This window comes from Pteronotus mesoamericanus, unplaced genomic scaffold, assembly GCF_021234165.1.
Source record: "Pteronotus mesoamericanus isolate MK-2021 breed Mesoamerican mustached bat unplaced genomic scaffold, CSHL_Meso_final contig_173, whole genome shotgun sequence".
Lineage (NCBI taxonomy): Eukaryota > Metazoa > Chordata > Mammalia > Chiroptera > Mormoopidae > Pteronotus > Pteronotus mesoamericanus.
This window is the reverse complement of record NW_026555072.1, coordinates 823,630-841,366: the sequence shown is the minus strand read 5'-3', so window position 1 is coordinate 841,366 and position 17,737 is coordinate 823,630. Positions and strand designations below refer to the sequence as shown.

Below are 17,737 nucleotides of genomic sequence, written 5' to 3'. Positions count from 1 at the left end.
ATGATCCCTTTCTTTCTGTTGTTTGTCTGAGAGTTAGGGGATGTATAATATACATATGTGTGAATGGTAATTGTCTGTTTCATGTAGGGAGGGGAGTTTCTTTTCCTTACTTGTATTGTCCTGGGTGTTCATCTCTTCTGGTATTGAACTCCAGAGAAATTTTAGCATCCAGTCCAATTCCAAAATAGTTGTTCATGACGCACTTTTCTTTGAAACATCTGAAATTAGGCAAAGGGAAGAGGAGGACAGACATTGGTGCAAGAAAGAAGTGGCATTACTATTGGGCTTCATTTGCATGATAAAAACCACTCCTCTACATTGGCACAAGCCTTAATGTTCTTGAGATGCACATGTAGATATTCTATTTTGTTAACAATTAGCTTTGTGAGCTGTATGAGAGGGCACCCAGCTATTAGGGAGGATTCAGTGGGATTGGGACACATAATAAAGAAGTCATCTTTGGTGGCCCTCATATATGAGTGGTTTATATTTTTCCACATAAGATAAAAAAGGATAGAGTCATTGATTTATTCCCATAAAGAACTTTTGAGTATCTCGGATAAAAACATAGGATAGTAAAGCCCGCACTGCTGTTTGCAGAAGTATCTGAACTCCTCTGTAGCGCTTTCACATCAAAGAGCAAAGTAACCATATATTCGGGAGAAAAGATTTATACAGGAAGATATATATGTCAGGCAGGTTTTTTATTTTTCTGCATACATCCCGGGTGACATCAAAATAGGTGGTGTGCTGGAGCCAGTTTGGACCAGTTCATGTTACCTGATTATGCCTATCACTTCCCAACTCTGCATTCAATGGCATTATATCAGTAGCTTCAAATAGGCCATGGTGGGAGGATCTACACCAGGGAATAAATCAGTACTTCCCTTATCCAGAGAGTTAGTTGTTAAATGTTTGCCGGAACACTACTGATAAAAATGCATTAGGTAGGTCCATGAAATCTCAGACATGAACTTAAACCAATGGTGAAGTAGAGGGATTGGGCGCTGGAGATAGGAATAAATGGAAAGCTGCAGAAAACTTCAATAATTATTGGTTGTGTCATTCTTTTGGGAAACTGAAAATGGGTACAGTGTAGCTACTCAATTATAGATAATTTTAAAAAAATTACTTAACTGGTCCCATATCTCTTACATGAGATTTGTCTTCCTCAACTACAGTCCAGAGATTGGGGACTCTCTAACCAATGTTCAACTGATCTTCTTAATGGAACTCAAAATGAGTGAATGAAGCAGAACTTGGCTGCTGGGAATATTTTAAGCCAGCAGGGCTAGTGAGGCAGACATCTTTAGATTTACTACCTAGACTTACTACTCATTTATTTTTTTACTACCCCCAATCATTTACTGTTAAAGGCAACAGTAGAAAAACAAGTTCTTTGAAAGAACAGCTAACATTTATTTTTTATCATACTAATAACAATAATACATATTAACACATATCACATTTAATTATGGGTGCAAGCACTTTGCATATATAAACTCAATAAATACAACAAACCTATGTGGCAGGTTCTACAATTATCTCCATTTAACACATAAGGAAACAGATTCAGATTGGTTGCATAAAGTCTCACAACTGGTAAAGTACAGTCAGGATTTGACTCTGGGTATCCTTAGACTATGCTCTTAACTAGAGAAAGGAGAGACATAAAAAGGTCATAGGGCTAAATACTTACATAGTTTCAGGTGTAAAATGTAAGTGCTCTAAATTAAGGTTATCTAGATCTTCACTTTTGAGAGAAGGTATAGAAGACAAAGTGCCATGACAAGAACCTAGACACAAGAGACATCACCTTGGTATCAGATGCAAACAAGAAATTCCTGTCATCATATTTATTTTACCCTATTTTCTCTGTGGGAGTAGGGTCAAGCTCAATGAGTTTCTCTTAGATAACATTCAGGGTTCATTTTCCAAAGAGGGGTAATTTTGGATGGACAGGCACTTCCACTGAGAGGATAGTGAGGCTGAGGTGCTTGTTTGCTGGTAGTGAAAACAGCTTCAAATCTTGGGTTTCATCAGGCCAGCCTTTCAAAACACCTAACAGTGTTATTACTTCTGGACATTGGCATGGGATCTTATAGTGTGAGTGTTCTGGGAGGAGAGAGGGAGGGATATGTACTTCAGTGTAGGATTATGGCTTAAGGTAGATGCATGAAAACACACTTTTATTATCTGGGCACTAGAAGACAGTGATTAAGGATAGAATAAGGGAAGAAGAAAAAGATCCTTACGGTGTCTTGGGCTCATTTGGTTAATATCTTCTGAGTCACCTTCTGGGAAGAAAGTTGAAATAAAGTTCTTAACTGATATCGCTTGTCGGCTCTGTTCATCCAGAACTATAGAGAAAAGTAGAAGTAAAGAGGGAGGGGAGGGAAGGGGAAGGAAAGGAGTGGGAAAAAGGGATGGAGGGAGGGATGATTGGTCACATGTATCAGGCTTTTTTTGATATTTAATTTTTTATTGCTTAGCAAATCCTTTTTTATTTTCTTTTTTTATTCATTTTTTAAAATTTTTAATTAATTAATTTATTTTTTCAAATACATTTGTCTCTGCCTTCCCCCCACTACTTTCCCTTGCCCCCTCCCTCCCTCAACTATTCCCCTTTGGTTTTATCAGACATTTTTTGAGCATCTCCTTTATTTAATTAATGCCAGTCAGTGTGTGATTAGACAACAGAGACTTTCATTTGATTATCACCTCTCCTCCATGATGCTGTTTGTAGTGTCAGCTTTCATACAGTGTTGCCCCTATGTCTCTTCATATCCATGCCCGAGCTTTCTCTGTTATACTGGTTACTCTTTTTCTGTCCCCCAGGAAATGTGATTGTGAGTAGAAGCTCAAGGCCAGTGGAGGGAAGAGGGCTGGACAGGGAGGGAAACCCTCTGTTCTTCTACCTCCATTCTTACCTCTTTGTTAATTCACTTACTCATATGACTTTTGTTTCAAACTTGAGCCTCTAGGAGCATGTGGTTCTTTCACTCAAATATCTTACCCATACCCAGAATATTTGAGAAGTCTCCTTCTTTTCACCAGCCTATATACTGTATAGCTCAGGTGCTTAGCCTGTGTCAAAGCTCACAGGTTCAATCCCTATGCTGGCAGCAGTGCCTTTCTTTGTCCCATAGCCACAAGCTGCACTTCTAAATCTGACTTAAGTGTTGGTGGATCAGGCTGAGGGTTGGTTGTGACAGGCTTACGGCCACATCAGATTAATCTGATCCTTACTACTTTGAAACTACTACAGAAATAGAGGCAAACTGACTGTTCAATTCTTTCACAGTGCAGAAAGGAGATTTCTTGTCTTTCTTGGAAACTTGGCTGAGGTCGTGCCTAAAGGTACCAAGGCAGGAGAAGGTACCATGGCTAAAAGTCAAAGGTACTTCCTTATTACATGGACTTCTTCTCAACTTTAATAGCTGAGGTAGAACACCACTTTGTCTTATACCATTTTTGGATCTGCTTGTGAAAGAAGCATTGTGGGAAGAAATGGGAATCAAAATGTTAAATTAAGAAGTTGGAGGAATTGAAAGAGTTTTCATACTGAGTTGAAAGCTTGCAACTTGTTATGAGTGTGGGAGATGATGATCAATTTCAGAGCTGCCTGAACCACTTGCAGGGCCCTTATACCTCATTGATACTGTGCGAGACATTAAGAGGTGAATACTATTTTCCTTCTAAAATAGTCACAGACTTGGTGGTTAGATGGAAACAGACACAGGTGGAAAAAAATTTCATGGCTGGCAGTGGAAGCTGACAGAGCTTTGAACAGCTTCAATTGTTTAGAATGAGTGTTAGTTCCAAAATAAATGAGTAGCAAGAGTTGAGTGTCTGGGAGGTAGGAGGAGCCAAAGGGGAAGTTTATCAGGACTGACACTTTTCAAATCAGCAGTCTGAGGACAAAGTTTGGATGTTATATGAGTACAGAATCTAGTCAAGTTTTGGTAGTAGGGTCAAATAGAAAGCCTAGAAAGAGGGAGACCAGTAAACCATCCACTAGAACCTTCTTTTTCCCCTATCTCAATCACCACAACCCTGGGGCCCTTACCTTGTTCAACTTGGAATATTATGAGTTTCAAGGATTTCTGGAGATTCTTGGCTTTTGTGGACAGCTCCAACTTGCACTTGTCTATGTGGTCTATTTGGGGGATGAAGGGCTTTCCATCTGCATTGCCACTGCCTGTACATACTGTAGCACTCTTCTCAACTGCTGCTCCCTCAGCCAGGACATCAATCAGGACACTGAGTTTGTCATACATTATGTCACTCTATATAGACAGGATGGAGACAGGGCATTGTTATGAGGGACCACTGCTTGAGAGGACAGAATGAGGAGCTGGGATAGTATGGGGAGAGGTGTGGTATTTGGCCAGAAACATTGAGCATAGAAAGTTATCTGTGGGGAGATGAAAGATTGGGCAAAGAAGTACTTGTGTAGATATGATGGGATAACCAAAGAGTGTTAGGAGCTCAAACAGATTTCATTTGTTTCTGAGCAATTGCGGGAACTAATGTAAGTTTTTGTTATGTGAGACTGGCCTGTAAAATGACATGGCCAACTTGAGCAAAGGTATATATTTCTGAATAGGTATTTTTATGGGAATGCTCCTGTGGATGTGGATGTGTCCCTGCATGGGTACCTGCTGTCTGTCTTTGTATGTGTGCATGTTTGGGTACGTGCTGATTAATTATGGCTTGATTCCCAGCTACATTACTTAATAGTTTGTGTCTTGAGCAAGTTACCTAACTTCTTTGTGTTTCTATATTCTAAGGTAATTGTAAGGATTAAATAAGTTAATTCATTAAAAGTGCTTGTCAGTTTATGGCACAGAGTAAGTGTTATAATAAGTGTTAGTTATTGTTGTTGCTGTGGTTGTTAGAGAGGTGAATGCGGGTGTATTTCTAGCATGTATTTGTTTGTACATATTTTCAAGCATGTTCTGGTATACAACCATGTGCATACATGCTTGTTATACACTTGTGTTCAGGTATGGGTAGATGCTTGGAATACAGTTAGGTACATGGCCCATGTATTCAATATAAGCATGAATAGTGCTATTCGTCATTTGGTGAAAGATGGGTTTCATGAGGTGGACTTTCCCCATCAGGGAGGCTTACCAGGTACTCCTCCCTGCCTTTCTTTTACAAATTCCAGTGAGAAGCACCTGGCTCCACAGAGTACAAGGCAAAAAGAATGAAACTTACTTTCAAAATCATGGACTCTATTGCTGCATTGTTCTGTTTTATCCAACTCCAGGCCTTTACAATATCAACCACAAAATCTTCCACTGCAGAACACAGGAATCTGGAAAGATGAGATAGATGGCACAATGTGACATGGACCATGAGATCCAGAGCTCTTCTCTCTTATGTCATTATTCTCCATCTTCCTCCTCCTCTCTGTCGCTCTTCTCTGAACTCTCCCTCTCCTCCCAACTCCCTCTTCTCTATTTGTTTTTTCTGCTCCTTCATGTATTTATAGTGAAATATGCAGGTACCTAAAGAGAGTTTAACTAGCATTTCTTAGTCTTAATTTCAAATTTCCAGAAAACAGAATCCAATTGATCTAATTAGGGTCAGAATTTCACCCTGGGTAAAATCAGGTATGGTTCAAGGGCCCAGCTAACTTAGTATAAACATAATGATATTGGGGGAGCTATCCCTGTGGGGAGTGTTTCTCAAAGGAGAGTGTAGGAGACTTGGCATTGACCTTCCAAAGAATCCCAGGAGGAAAGAATGTCCTACATATTTAGAAGGGGAGAATGTGTTGTTTAGGCTAGGAGAAAGCAGCTATGGTAAATATTATGGAAATCTTTCCTAGTGTTAGAGAAAAAGCAAGGTGTCCCTACTAAAGTGAGCAATGCCGTGCTCTTGGACAGTGTGGAATATTGTGTTTCCCATCTCTAACCCTTCTTTCTATCTTTTAAAAAGAAATTTATATTTTTCAGTTAAAATTGATATAAATATTAAATAGTTTCAGGTGTACAACATAGTGATTAGAAATTTATATAACATGGAGAGTGATCATCCTAATAAGTACAATACCCATCTGACACTGTACATAATTATTACAATATTATTGACTGTATTTCCTATGCTGTAGTTTACATCTCATGACTGTTTTTATAACTGGCAATTTGTACACTTTAATCCCTTCCCTTTTTTCACCCAGCCCTTCAACCTCCCTCCCATCTGGCACTCACCAATTTGTTCTCTGCATTTATAAGTTTGTTTCTGTTTTATTTATTCATTTATTTTGTTTTTTAGATTCCACATGTAAGTGAAATCATATGGTGTTTGTCTTTTTCTGTCTGACTTACCTCACTTAGCATAATACCCTCTAGGTTTATCCATGTTGCTGCAAATGACAAAATTTCATTCTTTTTTATGACTAAATAATATTCCATTTTATATATGTCCACATTATATATATGTGTGTATATGTATTTATTACATAAATATATGTTTTTGTGTATAAATTGTATATATAAATCAATTATATATAATTTATATATATAAATTTGTATATATATAATTGATTATGGTATTACAGTTGTCTCATTTTTTTCTTCTCCCCTTTGTTCCCCTCTGCCCTGCACCCCGCTCCCACCAGCATTCTCCCACTTAATTCATGTCCATGGGTCATACATATAAGTTCTTTGGCTTCTCCATTTCCTATACTATTCTTAACCTCCCCCTGTCTATTTTGTATCCACTATTTATGCTTCTTATTCCCTGTACCTTTTCCCCCATTATCCTCCCTTTCTGAGATTCTGTTCCTGTTCTAGTTGTTTGCTTACTTTGTTTTTGTTTTTGTTTTTAGGTTCAGTTGTTGGTAGTTGTGAGTTTGTTGTTGTGTTGCAGCCTATCTAGCCCAGCAGGTCCACTCAAGACTCAGGTAGATGGAAGAAAATGTGCAGAGCCATGGGGATGCTTGACATACCTTTATTTGAGGGAGCCATGCAGGCCAGAAGCCTGTGTCTAAGTCTTCATGCATTCTAAGAAGCCCCTACCTTCTTAAGCACTAGCAAGAACAAAGCTGGCTACAGGCCAAACAGTTAGGTAACATAGCATGAGCTACACATGTGAGCCCACTTCATGTTATGGGAACCATTTATCAGACCCAGACTCAAGGCTGTGAGAACACTACTTTATCAGACCCCTTCAAGGCTGTGAGAAACTGCTTCCCTTAGTGACCCAGACATCTAGGTGAGGGAGCCAGACTGCCTCCACTTACCTTACAGTTGTCACCTTACTGTTCATAGTTTTTGATCTTCTTTTTCTTAGATAAGTCCCTTTAACATTTCATATAATAGGTGTTTGGTGCTGATGAACTCCTTTAACTTTACCTTGTCTGGGAAGCACTTTATCTGCCCTTCCATTCTAAATGATAACTTTGCTGGATAGAGTAACCTTGGATGTAGGTCCTTGTCTTCCATGACTTTGAATACTTTTTGCCAGTCCCTTCTTGACTTCAAGATTTCTTTTGAGAAATCAGCTGATAGACTTATGGGAACTCCTTTGTAGGTAACTGTCTCCTTTTCTCTTGCTGCTTTTAAGATTCTCTCCTTATCTTTAGTCTTGGGTAACTTAATTATGATGTGCCTTGGTGTATGCTTCCTCAGATACAAATTCTTTGGGACTCTGAGTTTTCTGGATCTCCTGGAAGTCTATTTCCTTTGCCAGATTGGGGAAGTTCTCCATTATTTTTTCGAATAAGATAACAATTTCTTCTCCTTCTGGCTCTAATGTGATTTGGATGTAGGAATGTTTAAAGTTGTCCCAGAGGTTCCTAAATCTCTCCTCGTTTTCTTGAATTCTTGTTTCTTCATTCTGTTCTGGTTGAATGTTTATTTCTTCCTCCTATTCCAAGTGGTTGATTTGAGTCCTGGTTTCCTTCCCTTTACTGTTGGTTCCCTGTATATTTTTCTCTATTTCACTTTGCATGGCCTTCACTCCTTCCTTTATTTTATGGCTGTACTCATTCATTTCTGTGAGCATCCTGATTACCAGTGTTTTGAACTGTGTATCTGATAGGTTGGCTATCCGTTCATCACTTAGTTCCATTTTTGGAGCTTTGACTGTTCTTTCACTTTGGTCATATTTCTTTGTCTCAGTGTGCCTGTTACATTTGAAGGAGCAGAGCCTTAGGTATTTGCCAGGGCAGGGCAACCCAGGTCACTGCATTGTGATGCTGTGTGTGGGGTTGGGGTCTGAGAGAGAACAATGCCGCTTTCTCAGCTCTCTGCTGGCTTTCAGCAACTTTCCCAACTGCCCACAAGGAGATTGGGCCCTTCTGGTGCTGATTCCTGGGTGGGTGGGTTTGTGTACATGCAAACTCTGCTGTGAGGCTGGAAGTTTCCAAAGTTTCTCCTGTTGCCACATCCCCCACAGATTTTTGCAGCCAGAGGTTTTGAGGCTTTCTTTCCCTGCACTGGAACCCTGGATTGAGTGGTCTTTCTCACTCCTCAGCTGTTCCTCCTGGTTTATCTGCACATAAATGTGGGACTACCTGGTCTTCCAGCTGCTGCCTCACCTGCCTGGTCCTCCAGCTGCCGCTTTCCGACACATCCTTTCCACGCTGGCTGCCCATCTCCACCCCTCCTACTGGTCTGGATGAATATTTCTTCTTTAACTCCTTTGTTGCCAGACTTCCATCCAGTTCTATTTTCTTGCAGTTCTGGTTATTTTTTAAAAATTTGTTGTTGTCCTTCTTTTGGTTGTGCAAGGAGGCCAAGTGTATCTACCTACACTTCCATCTTGGCCAGGTCCACATCTTCTTCATCCATTCATCTACAGATGGACACTTAGGTTGCTTCCATGTCTTGGCTATTGTAAATAATGCTGCAATGAACACAGGGGTGCATATATTCTTTTGAATTAGTGTTTTGAGTTTCTTCAGATAAATCCTCAGAAGTAGAATGGCTGGATCATAAGGATATCCATTTTTCATTTTTTGAGGAACCTCTGTACTGTTTCCCATAGTGGCTGCATCAGTCTGCATTTTCCCCAAAGTGCACGAGGGTTCCCTTTTCCCCACATCCTCACCAACATTTGTTTGATTTATTGATAATAGCCATTCTGTCAGGTGTGAGGTGATATTACATTGTGATTTTAATTTGCATTTTTCTGATGATTAGAGATGCTGAGCATCTTTTCACATGTCTCTTGGCCATCATTATGTCCCCTTTGGAGAAATATCTATTCAGGTTCTCTTCCCATTCTTTAACCAAATTGGTGTATGTGTGTGTATGTGTGTGTGAAGTTGTATGAGTTCCTTAAATATTTTGGTTATTAACCCCTTATTGGATGTGCCATTGGAAAATATCTTTTTCCATTCAGTAGGTTGTCTTTTTGTTTTGTTGATGGTTTCCTTCACTGTACAAACATTCTTTAGTTTTATGTAGTCCCGTGTGTTTATTTTTTTTGTTTCCCTTTCCCAAGAAGACATATACAAAAAAAAATATTACTAAGAGTGCTGTTAAAGAGTTTACTGCCTTTGTTTTTATCTAGGAATTTTACAGTTTCAGGTCTCATAGTTAAGTCTTTAATACATTTTGAGTTTATCCTTGCATATGGTGTAACAAAGTGGTTCAGTTTCATTTTTTGCATGTATCTGTCCAATTTTCCCAACACTTTATTAAAGAGACTGTTCTTAGTCTCTTGTATATTCTTGTATATTCCATTGTATATTCTTGTCTCCTTTGTTGTAGATTAATTGATCATATATGCGTGGGCTTATTTATGGGTTCTCTATTCTGTTACATTGATCTATGTGTCTGTTTTTATGCTGGTACCATGCTGTTTTGATTACTATAGCCTTGTGGTATAGTTGGAGGTCAGGTAGCATAGTATCTCCAACTTTGTTCTTCTTTCTCAAGGTTGCTTTGGCTCTTTAGGTTATTTAGTGGTTCCATATAAATTTTAAGCTTATTTGTTATATTTCTGTGAAAAATGCCATTGGTATTTTGATAGGGACTACACTGAACCTGTAGATTGCTTTGTGTAGTACGGACATTTTAATGATGTTGATTCTACTTATTTGTGATTATAGTATATCCTTCCATTTATTTATATATTCTTCAATTTCTTTCTTCAATGTCTTATGGATTTCTAATTACAGGTATTTTACCAACTTGTTTAAATTTATTCCTAGGTATTTTATCCTGTTTGATGTAATTGCAAATAGGATTGTTTCCTTAAGTTCTCTATCTGATAGTTTGTTATTGGTATATAAAAATGCAACCAATTTCTGGATATTTATTTTGCATCCTCCTACTTTACTGAATTCATTTATTAGTTCTAGTAGTTTTTTTGAAGATTTTTAGGGTTCTCTATATATGCTATCATGTCTCTGAAAATAAGGATAGTTTTAATTCTTCCTTTCCAATTTGGAGGCCTTTTATTTATATTTCTTGTCTGACTGCTGTGGCTAGGACTTCCAATACTATGTTACATAAATATGGTGAAAGTGGACATTATTGTGTTGTTCCTGATCTTAAGAAAAAATTTTCAGCTTTTCATCTTTGAATATGATGTTAACTATGGGCTTGTCATATATGGCCTCTTTTTATAAGTATATTTTCTCTATACCCATTTTTGCTGAGAGTTTTTAAAAAAAATCATAACTGGATGTTGGCTTTTGTCAAATACATTTTCTGCCTCTATTGATATGACCATATGATTTTTGAAAATATTTTATTTATTTATTTTAGGGGGGGAGGGAGGGAGAAAGAGAGGGAGAGAAGCATTGATGTGAGAGAGAAAAAAATCAGTTGCCTTTTATACACAGCCCTACTAGGGACTGAACCCACAACCCAGGCATGTACCCTAACAAGGAATCAAACTGGTGACCCTTCGCTTTTACAGGGTGATGCCCAACCAACTGAGCCACACTGGTCAGAGTATAATATGATCATATGATATTATCCTTCATTTGGGTGATGTAGTGCAGCATGTAATTGGAGCAACCTTGTATCTGGGGAATAAATGTCAAATCATGGTATATGCTCTTTTTAATGTATTGCTAAATTCAGTTTGCTAATATTTATTGAGGATTTTTGCATCGATGTTCATCAGGGATATTAGCCTATCATTTTCTTTTTTTGTAGTATCTATATCTGGTGTTGATATCATACTGATGCTGGCCCCATAAAGAATTTGGAATCTTCTATCCTCTGCATTTTTTTGGACTAGTTTGAGAAGACTAATATTAATTATTCTTTGAATATTTGGTAAAATTCATCTGTGAAGACATCTGTTGAGAGCTTTTGATTACTGATTTGATTTCTTTTTTATGGTTTTATTTATTTTTAGAGAGGTGGTAGGGAGGGAGAAAGAGAGGGAGAGGAACATTGATGAAAGAGAGAAACATCAGTTGGTTGCTTCTTGTATGCACCTGGTAAGGGAACCTGCAACCCACACATGTACCCTGACCAGGTTTGAACCAGCAACATTTTGTTCTGTGGTATGAGGCCCAACCAACTGAGCAACACCAGTCAGGGCACTGATTTGAGTTCATGAGTTAAGTTATTGGTCTATTGAGATTTTCTCTTCCTGATTCAGTCTTGGAAGATGGTATGCTTCTAGTAATTTATCCATTTCTTCCAAGTCATCTGATTTGTTAACATACAGTTGTTTGTAGTATTTCCTTGTAATCCTTTGTATTTTTGTGGTATTGGTTCATTGCTTATCCTCTTTAATTTCTGATTTTATTTATTTGGGCCCTCTCTTATTTTCTTGATAAGACTGGCTAAAGGTTTATCCTTTATTATCTTTTCAACAAACCAGGACCTGATTTCATTGACCTTTTCTATTATTTTTTAGGCTATATTTCATTTATTTACCCTCTGATATTTATTGTTTCCTTTCTTCTACTCACTTTGGGGGGTTTTATTTGTTCTTCTTTTTTCTATTCCCTTTAAATGTAAAGGTATATTGTTTATTTGACATTTTGCTTGTTTCTTGAGATAGGCCTATATTGCTATAAATTTCCCTTTTAGAATCATCTTGGTTATGTGCCATAGATTTTGGTTGCTGTATTTTTTAAATTTCTTCCTTGATCTCTTTGTTAATACATTCATTGTTTGGTAGCATGCTATTTAGCCTCCATATTTTTGTCTGTTTTTCATTTTTCTTCTGATATAATTAATTTCTAGTTTTATACCATTGTGATTGGAGATGGTTGATATGATTTCAATCTTCTTAAATTTATTGAGACTTGTTTTGTGGCCTACCATGTAATCTATTTTGGAAACTGTTCCATAAGCACTTGAGAAAAATGTATATTCTGCTGCTTTTGGGTGAAGTGTCCTAAAAATATCAGTTAAGTCCATATTTCTTAATGTGTAATTTAAGGCGACTGTTTTCTTGTTGATTTTCTGTATGGATGATATATCCATTGATGTCAATGGGGTGCTAAAATCCCCTACTATAACTTTATTACTGGTGATATCTCCCTTTATGTCTGTCAAATTTGGTTTATATATTCAGGTTCTTCTGCATTGTGTATGTAGGTGTTTGTGAGACATGTCCTTTCGTTCGACTGATCTCTTTATCATTTTGAAATGCCCTTCTTTGTCTTTTATTGCAGCCCTTGTTTTAAATTCTATTTTGCGTGATATAAGTATTGCTACCCCAACTTTTTTTTGTTTCCTTTTCCGCAAGATATCTTTTTACATCACTTTATGTTTAGTCTCTGTGTGGCTTTTGATCTGAAGTGGGTCTCCAGGAAGCAGCATATGTATGGGTTTTGTCTTCTTTAACCAATTCAGCTACCGTATTTCTTTTTATTGGAGCATTTATTTCATTTACATTTAACAGGCCATTGACAGATATTTAGTTATGGACATTTTGTTAATTGTCTTCTGATTGTTTTTGTAGTTCTCTGTTCTTTGTATTCTCCTGCTCTCTTCTCTTATATGTTAATGACTTTCTATACTGTTGTGTTTGGATTAATTTTTTTCTTGTAAAACTCTTGAAGATTTTTGATTTGTAGTTACTATATGTTTTCTGTATACCAAGCTATATTTATAGCAGTCTCTTTTAATTTGATGGTCTCTTAACTTTGAACACATTCCAAAATCACTACAATTTTTACTCACCTTTTCCACATTTATGTCTTTGTCATTATTTTTTACTTCCTGTGTGTGTGTATTCACTGATTTATTGTTGTAATTACACAGTAGCTGCCTACTTTTGCCTTGTAACTTTTGTTCTAGCTTTATATTTTGGTTGATTTCTTTCTTTCATTATGTGTGTGCCTTTGTCAGTGGGAATTTTTTTCTTTCCTATATTTTTCTACTCATATTTTTAATCTTTTCTTCTTAAAGAAGTTCCTTTAACATTTATTTGTCTACTTGTTTAGTGGTGATGGATTTATTCAGTTTTTTTCTTATCTGGGAAACTATTTGTCCTTCGATTCTAAATGATAGCTTTGTTTGGTAGGGCAATCTTGGTTCTATGTCTTTGTTTTTTTAATCACTTTGAATATCTTGAATGCCAATCCTTTCAGGCTTCCAAAGTTTCTGTTAAGAAATCAGTTGACAGTCTTATGAGAGCTCCCTTTTATATGAGTAGCTGATTTTCTTTTGCTGCTTTTAAGATTCTCTCTTTCTATTTAACATATGGCATTTTAATTATGATGTGTCTTGGTGTGGGCTTTTTTGGGTTCATCTTGTTTGCAACCCTCTGTGCTTCCTGGGCTTGTATTTCTTTCATCAGTTTAGGGAAAGTTGTCAGTAATGATTTCTTCAAATACGTTCTCAATCACTTGCTCTCACCCTAACCCTTCTGGTACCCATATGATGCAAATGTTAGTACACTACAAAACCCTGACCTGAGGTAAATCTCTGTGTTCCTTCAATCATAGCTTTTTGATGTTGATTGATGAGCTTTGCATGCATGCTGTATACCCCTGTGCATGTTGTTCTCAGTAAAAGCTACTTCAAGGGCTCAGGGCATTCTCCACTAGAGGGAATTGCCACCCATTTTTCTTGGCTGACTGAGAAGTGTCTGGAACAACTTATTTTATTTTCACCATCAGTGGTGACCCAGGGGGACTCTGTGGGCACAGGGTACCCCCATCACTGAAGGGTTGACATCAGGGTGAGAGCTGGGGGACAGAACTCCCAGATAGAACTGCTGGCAGAAGCCATTGTTCCTTTTCTGAGCCCTCTTCCAACTGAGAACCATATTTTAGACTCCATCACCCTGGCTGGCACTGTTTGCCCTGCCCTGCTGATTCCTTGAGGCTCTACACCACACAACCTATAGGCCCACCCAGGCTGTTAACAGTGGCTTTTCCATACAAAAGTCTTCTCTTGGCTCACACTTCAGATCTTCCTAAATCCTCTCAAACAAGCAGGCGCTGCCTCAGCAAGGTCCTGTACTTCTTGCTGAGTGGCCCCAGGCCCCACACTAGCAGCAGCTGGCCTTGGTTCACATCCTGGCCACACTTGGGTGCCTCCAAGCCCAGCACAAATAGCAGCCATCTACAGATCACTTTATTGCTTATGCCAAGTAGCCCCAGATAGAACACAGGCAGTGGCTGAACCTGGCCTCTACCTCCCAGGAAACCCCAGAGACTGTGCACCCAGTAGACAGCTATAGACCACTTCAGAGCACCACAACCCAAACAGATCTACAAGTGATACATTCAAGGAGCAGACTCAGTGAGCTCTGGGCACCAGATCACTCCTGAAGTAAGTCCTGCTCTGAGGAGTGGGCCCCAGTTCAGCTTCTCCTCCATAGAGGGCAGAGATTGGTGGCCTGTGGTCACAGCCAGTTCTTGCAGCTGACATGCCTGGGTAAATCCTTACCATTGACCTGCCAACAGCAATCAAGGCTAAACTACAAGAGGAGGGTATATTTGGCCCACACAATGGGTAAACCTCAAAGACCTAGCTTGGGTGACAGGGGGTTGAGCCACTGGACCCTACAGGACACTTACTACATTAGGTCATGTTACCAAGACAGGGAGTCACAGCAGCTCTACTTAATACATAAAAAGAATCACAGGGAGGCTGCCAAAATGAGGAGACAAGGAAACATGGCCCAAATGGAAGAAAAGAACAAGTCTCCAGTAAAAGTACTAAACAAAATGGAGATAAGCAATCTATCAGATGCAGAGTTCAAAACACAAGTTTTCAAAAGATTTTAATTACTTATATTTTTAGAGAGGGGAAAGGGGGGAGAAAGAGATTGAGAGAAACACATGTGAGAGAAACATAGAATGGTTTCCTCTCGCCTTCATCTGGGGACCTGGCCCAAAACTCAGGCATGTGCTTTGACTGAGAATGGAACTGGTGACCTTTCAGTCTGCAGGCTGGTGCTTAATCCACTAAGCCACATCAGCCAGGGCTAAAGTTATAAGGATGATCAAAGAACTTGGTGAGGATCTCAACAGCATATAAAAGATCCAGTCAGAAGTGAAGGATACACTAATTGAAATAAAGGACAATTTACAGGGAATGAACAGTGGAGTGAATGAAGCTGAGAATCAAATCAATGCTTTGGAACACAAAGAAGCAGAAAACAACCAATCAGAATAGCAAGAAGGAAAAGGAATTAAAAAAACAAGGATAGTGTAAGGATCCTCTGGTACAACTTCAAGCATACCAACATTCACATCATAGGGGTGTCAGAAGGAGAAGAGAGAAAGCAAGAGATTTGAAATCTATTTGAAAAATTAATGAAAGAAAAATTCTCTAATTTGCTGAAGGAAGTAGACATCCAAGTCCAAGAAGCACAGAGAGTCCGAAACAAGATGGACCCAAAGAGGACCACACCAAGACACATCATAATTAAAATGTGAAAGCTTAAAGATAAAGAGATAATCTTAAAAGCAGCAAGAGAAAACCTGTTAGTTACCTACAGGGGAGTTCCCATGAAACTGTCATCTGATTTCTTGAAACTTTGCAAGCTAGAAGAGATTGGCAAGAAATATTCAAAGTGATGAAAAGCCAGGACCTACAACCAAGACTACTGTACCCAGCAAAACTATCATTTAAAATCAAAGGACAGATAAAGAGCTTCCCAGACAAGAAAAAGCTAAAGGAGTTTACCATCATCATACCTATATTATATGAAATGTTAAAGGGATTTATTTAAGGAAGAGAAGAAGATCAAACCTATGAACAAGAAAATGGCAATAAATACATATATTTCAACAACTGAATGTTAAAAACAAACTTAGCAAACAAGCAGAACAGAAACAGAAACATAGCTATGGAGAATGTTTTGATGGTTGCCAGAGGGGAGAGGGATCTGAGGGTAGGAGTGAAAAGGTAAATGGACCAAGAAGCAAATTGTTAGTTACAGAACAGTCATGGGGGATGTACAGTATAGGGGAGAGAGTAGCCAAAGTACTTAGATGCATGACCCATGGTCATGAACAATGGTGTGGGGATTGCCTGAGGGAGTTGGGTGGTGCTGCATGGAGCAAGGCAAAGAGGGAAAAATTGGGACAACTGTATAGCATAATCAATTAAGTATTAAAAAATAAATTACTTTTTCTTTTCACTATTCTAATTGGGTGTTTTTCACTACCTTGTCTTCCAGATTGCTGGTATGATATTCTGCTTTATCTAATTTACTATAGATTTCCTCTAATATAGTCTTCATTTCAGTTATTGTATTCTTTTTTCTTCTTACTGGTTCTTTTTTTTTTTTTATGTTTTGCATCTCTTTTTAAATGTTTCCTAAAAGTTCTCATTGAGTTTTTCTATTCTTCCCCTAAGTTCACTGAGCATCCTTATAACAGAGTTTTTAAACTCAGCATCTAGTAGATTGCTTGTCTCCATTTCATTTAGTTCTTTTTCTGCAAATTTGTCCTGTTCTTTTCATTTGGGACATGTTTATTTGTCTCCTAATTTTGGTTGACTTCCTTTGTTTGTTTCCATGTATTAGGTAAATCATCTATGTCTCCCGGTCTTGGCAGTGTGTCTTTATATAATAGGTGTCATGTATGGTCCAATGTCCCTGGTCACTTCAGTCTGGTGCTCCAGAGGTGTCCCTTGTGTTGGTAGTTTGTGCCCTCCTGTTGTAGTTGAGCCTTGATTGTTGTTGGCATGTCAGTGGGTGTGACTGACTCTCTGGTTGACTGTCTGGGAAGAATAACCATGACTATAGCAGGCATACTGTTGTGTGTGAGGGGGGGCTGATCCCACTGAGCAGGATTCATTTTACTGGGTGTCTGGTTCCTGCTCAACCTGCCCTTGGGGTGTATCATAAGTGAATTTTTTTGGGTGGTGCTCTGATGTGGTCTGAAGCTGGCCACTGGGTTTGTTGGTTCTGGGGCTCTTAGAAGGAGCTCTGGCATAGACCAAGTCAGTCACTTCCCATGTGTGGCCCGGTACCACCTGGTAGGATTTGCAGAGGGATATGTGGTTGGTTGCCATCTGTGCTTGGCTTGGAGACCTCTGAGAGTGGTTATGCTGTGAATCGAGGACAGCTGTCTCTAGTGCTGGGCTTTGAACTCCTTAGCAAGAGGTATGGGCCATGCCAAGGCCCATCACTGTTTGTTTGATGTTTGTGGACTTTTGAGAGATTTTAAGAAAATCTGCAACATAAGCCATGAAAGGTCATGTGTGTAGGAAATCTGCTAAAAGAGGTTCAGTTTGAGCATGTGAATTGAGTGGGGAAGGTCTCAGAAAATCACCAGGGTGGGAAGAATGATTTTAACAAAGTTAATGGAGAGCTGTATTTGGCATCCACC

The 17,737-nt window shown here is 38.6% G+C and overlaps 1 protein-coding gene across 1 annotated transcript in view; it reads right to left on the bottom strand.

Moving 5' to 3' along the window:
• The window catches only part of DGKK (diacylglycerol kinase kappa), a 159,911-nt gene that overhangs the window by 14,842 nt on the left and 127,332 nt on the right, over positions 1–17,737 (bottom strand). The window contains exons 16-20 of the mRNA XM_054566361.1: positions 5,227–5,326; positions 4,070–4,289; positions 2,256–2,360; positions 1,700–1,796; positions 111–218 (exon numbers count right to left, since the gene is read on the bottom strand). Of these exons, the coding sequence (XP_054422336.1) occupies positions 111–218; positions 1,700–1,796; positions 2,256–2,360; positions 4,070–4,289; positions 5,227–5,326 (630 nt within the window). The remainder of the gene's footprint in view (positions 1–110; positions 219–1,699; positions 1,797–2,255; positions 2,361–4,069; positions 4,290–5,226; positions 5,327–17,737) is intronic.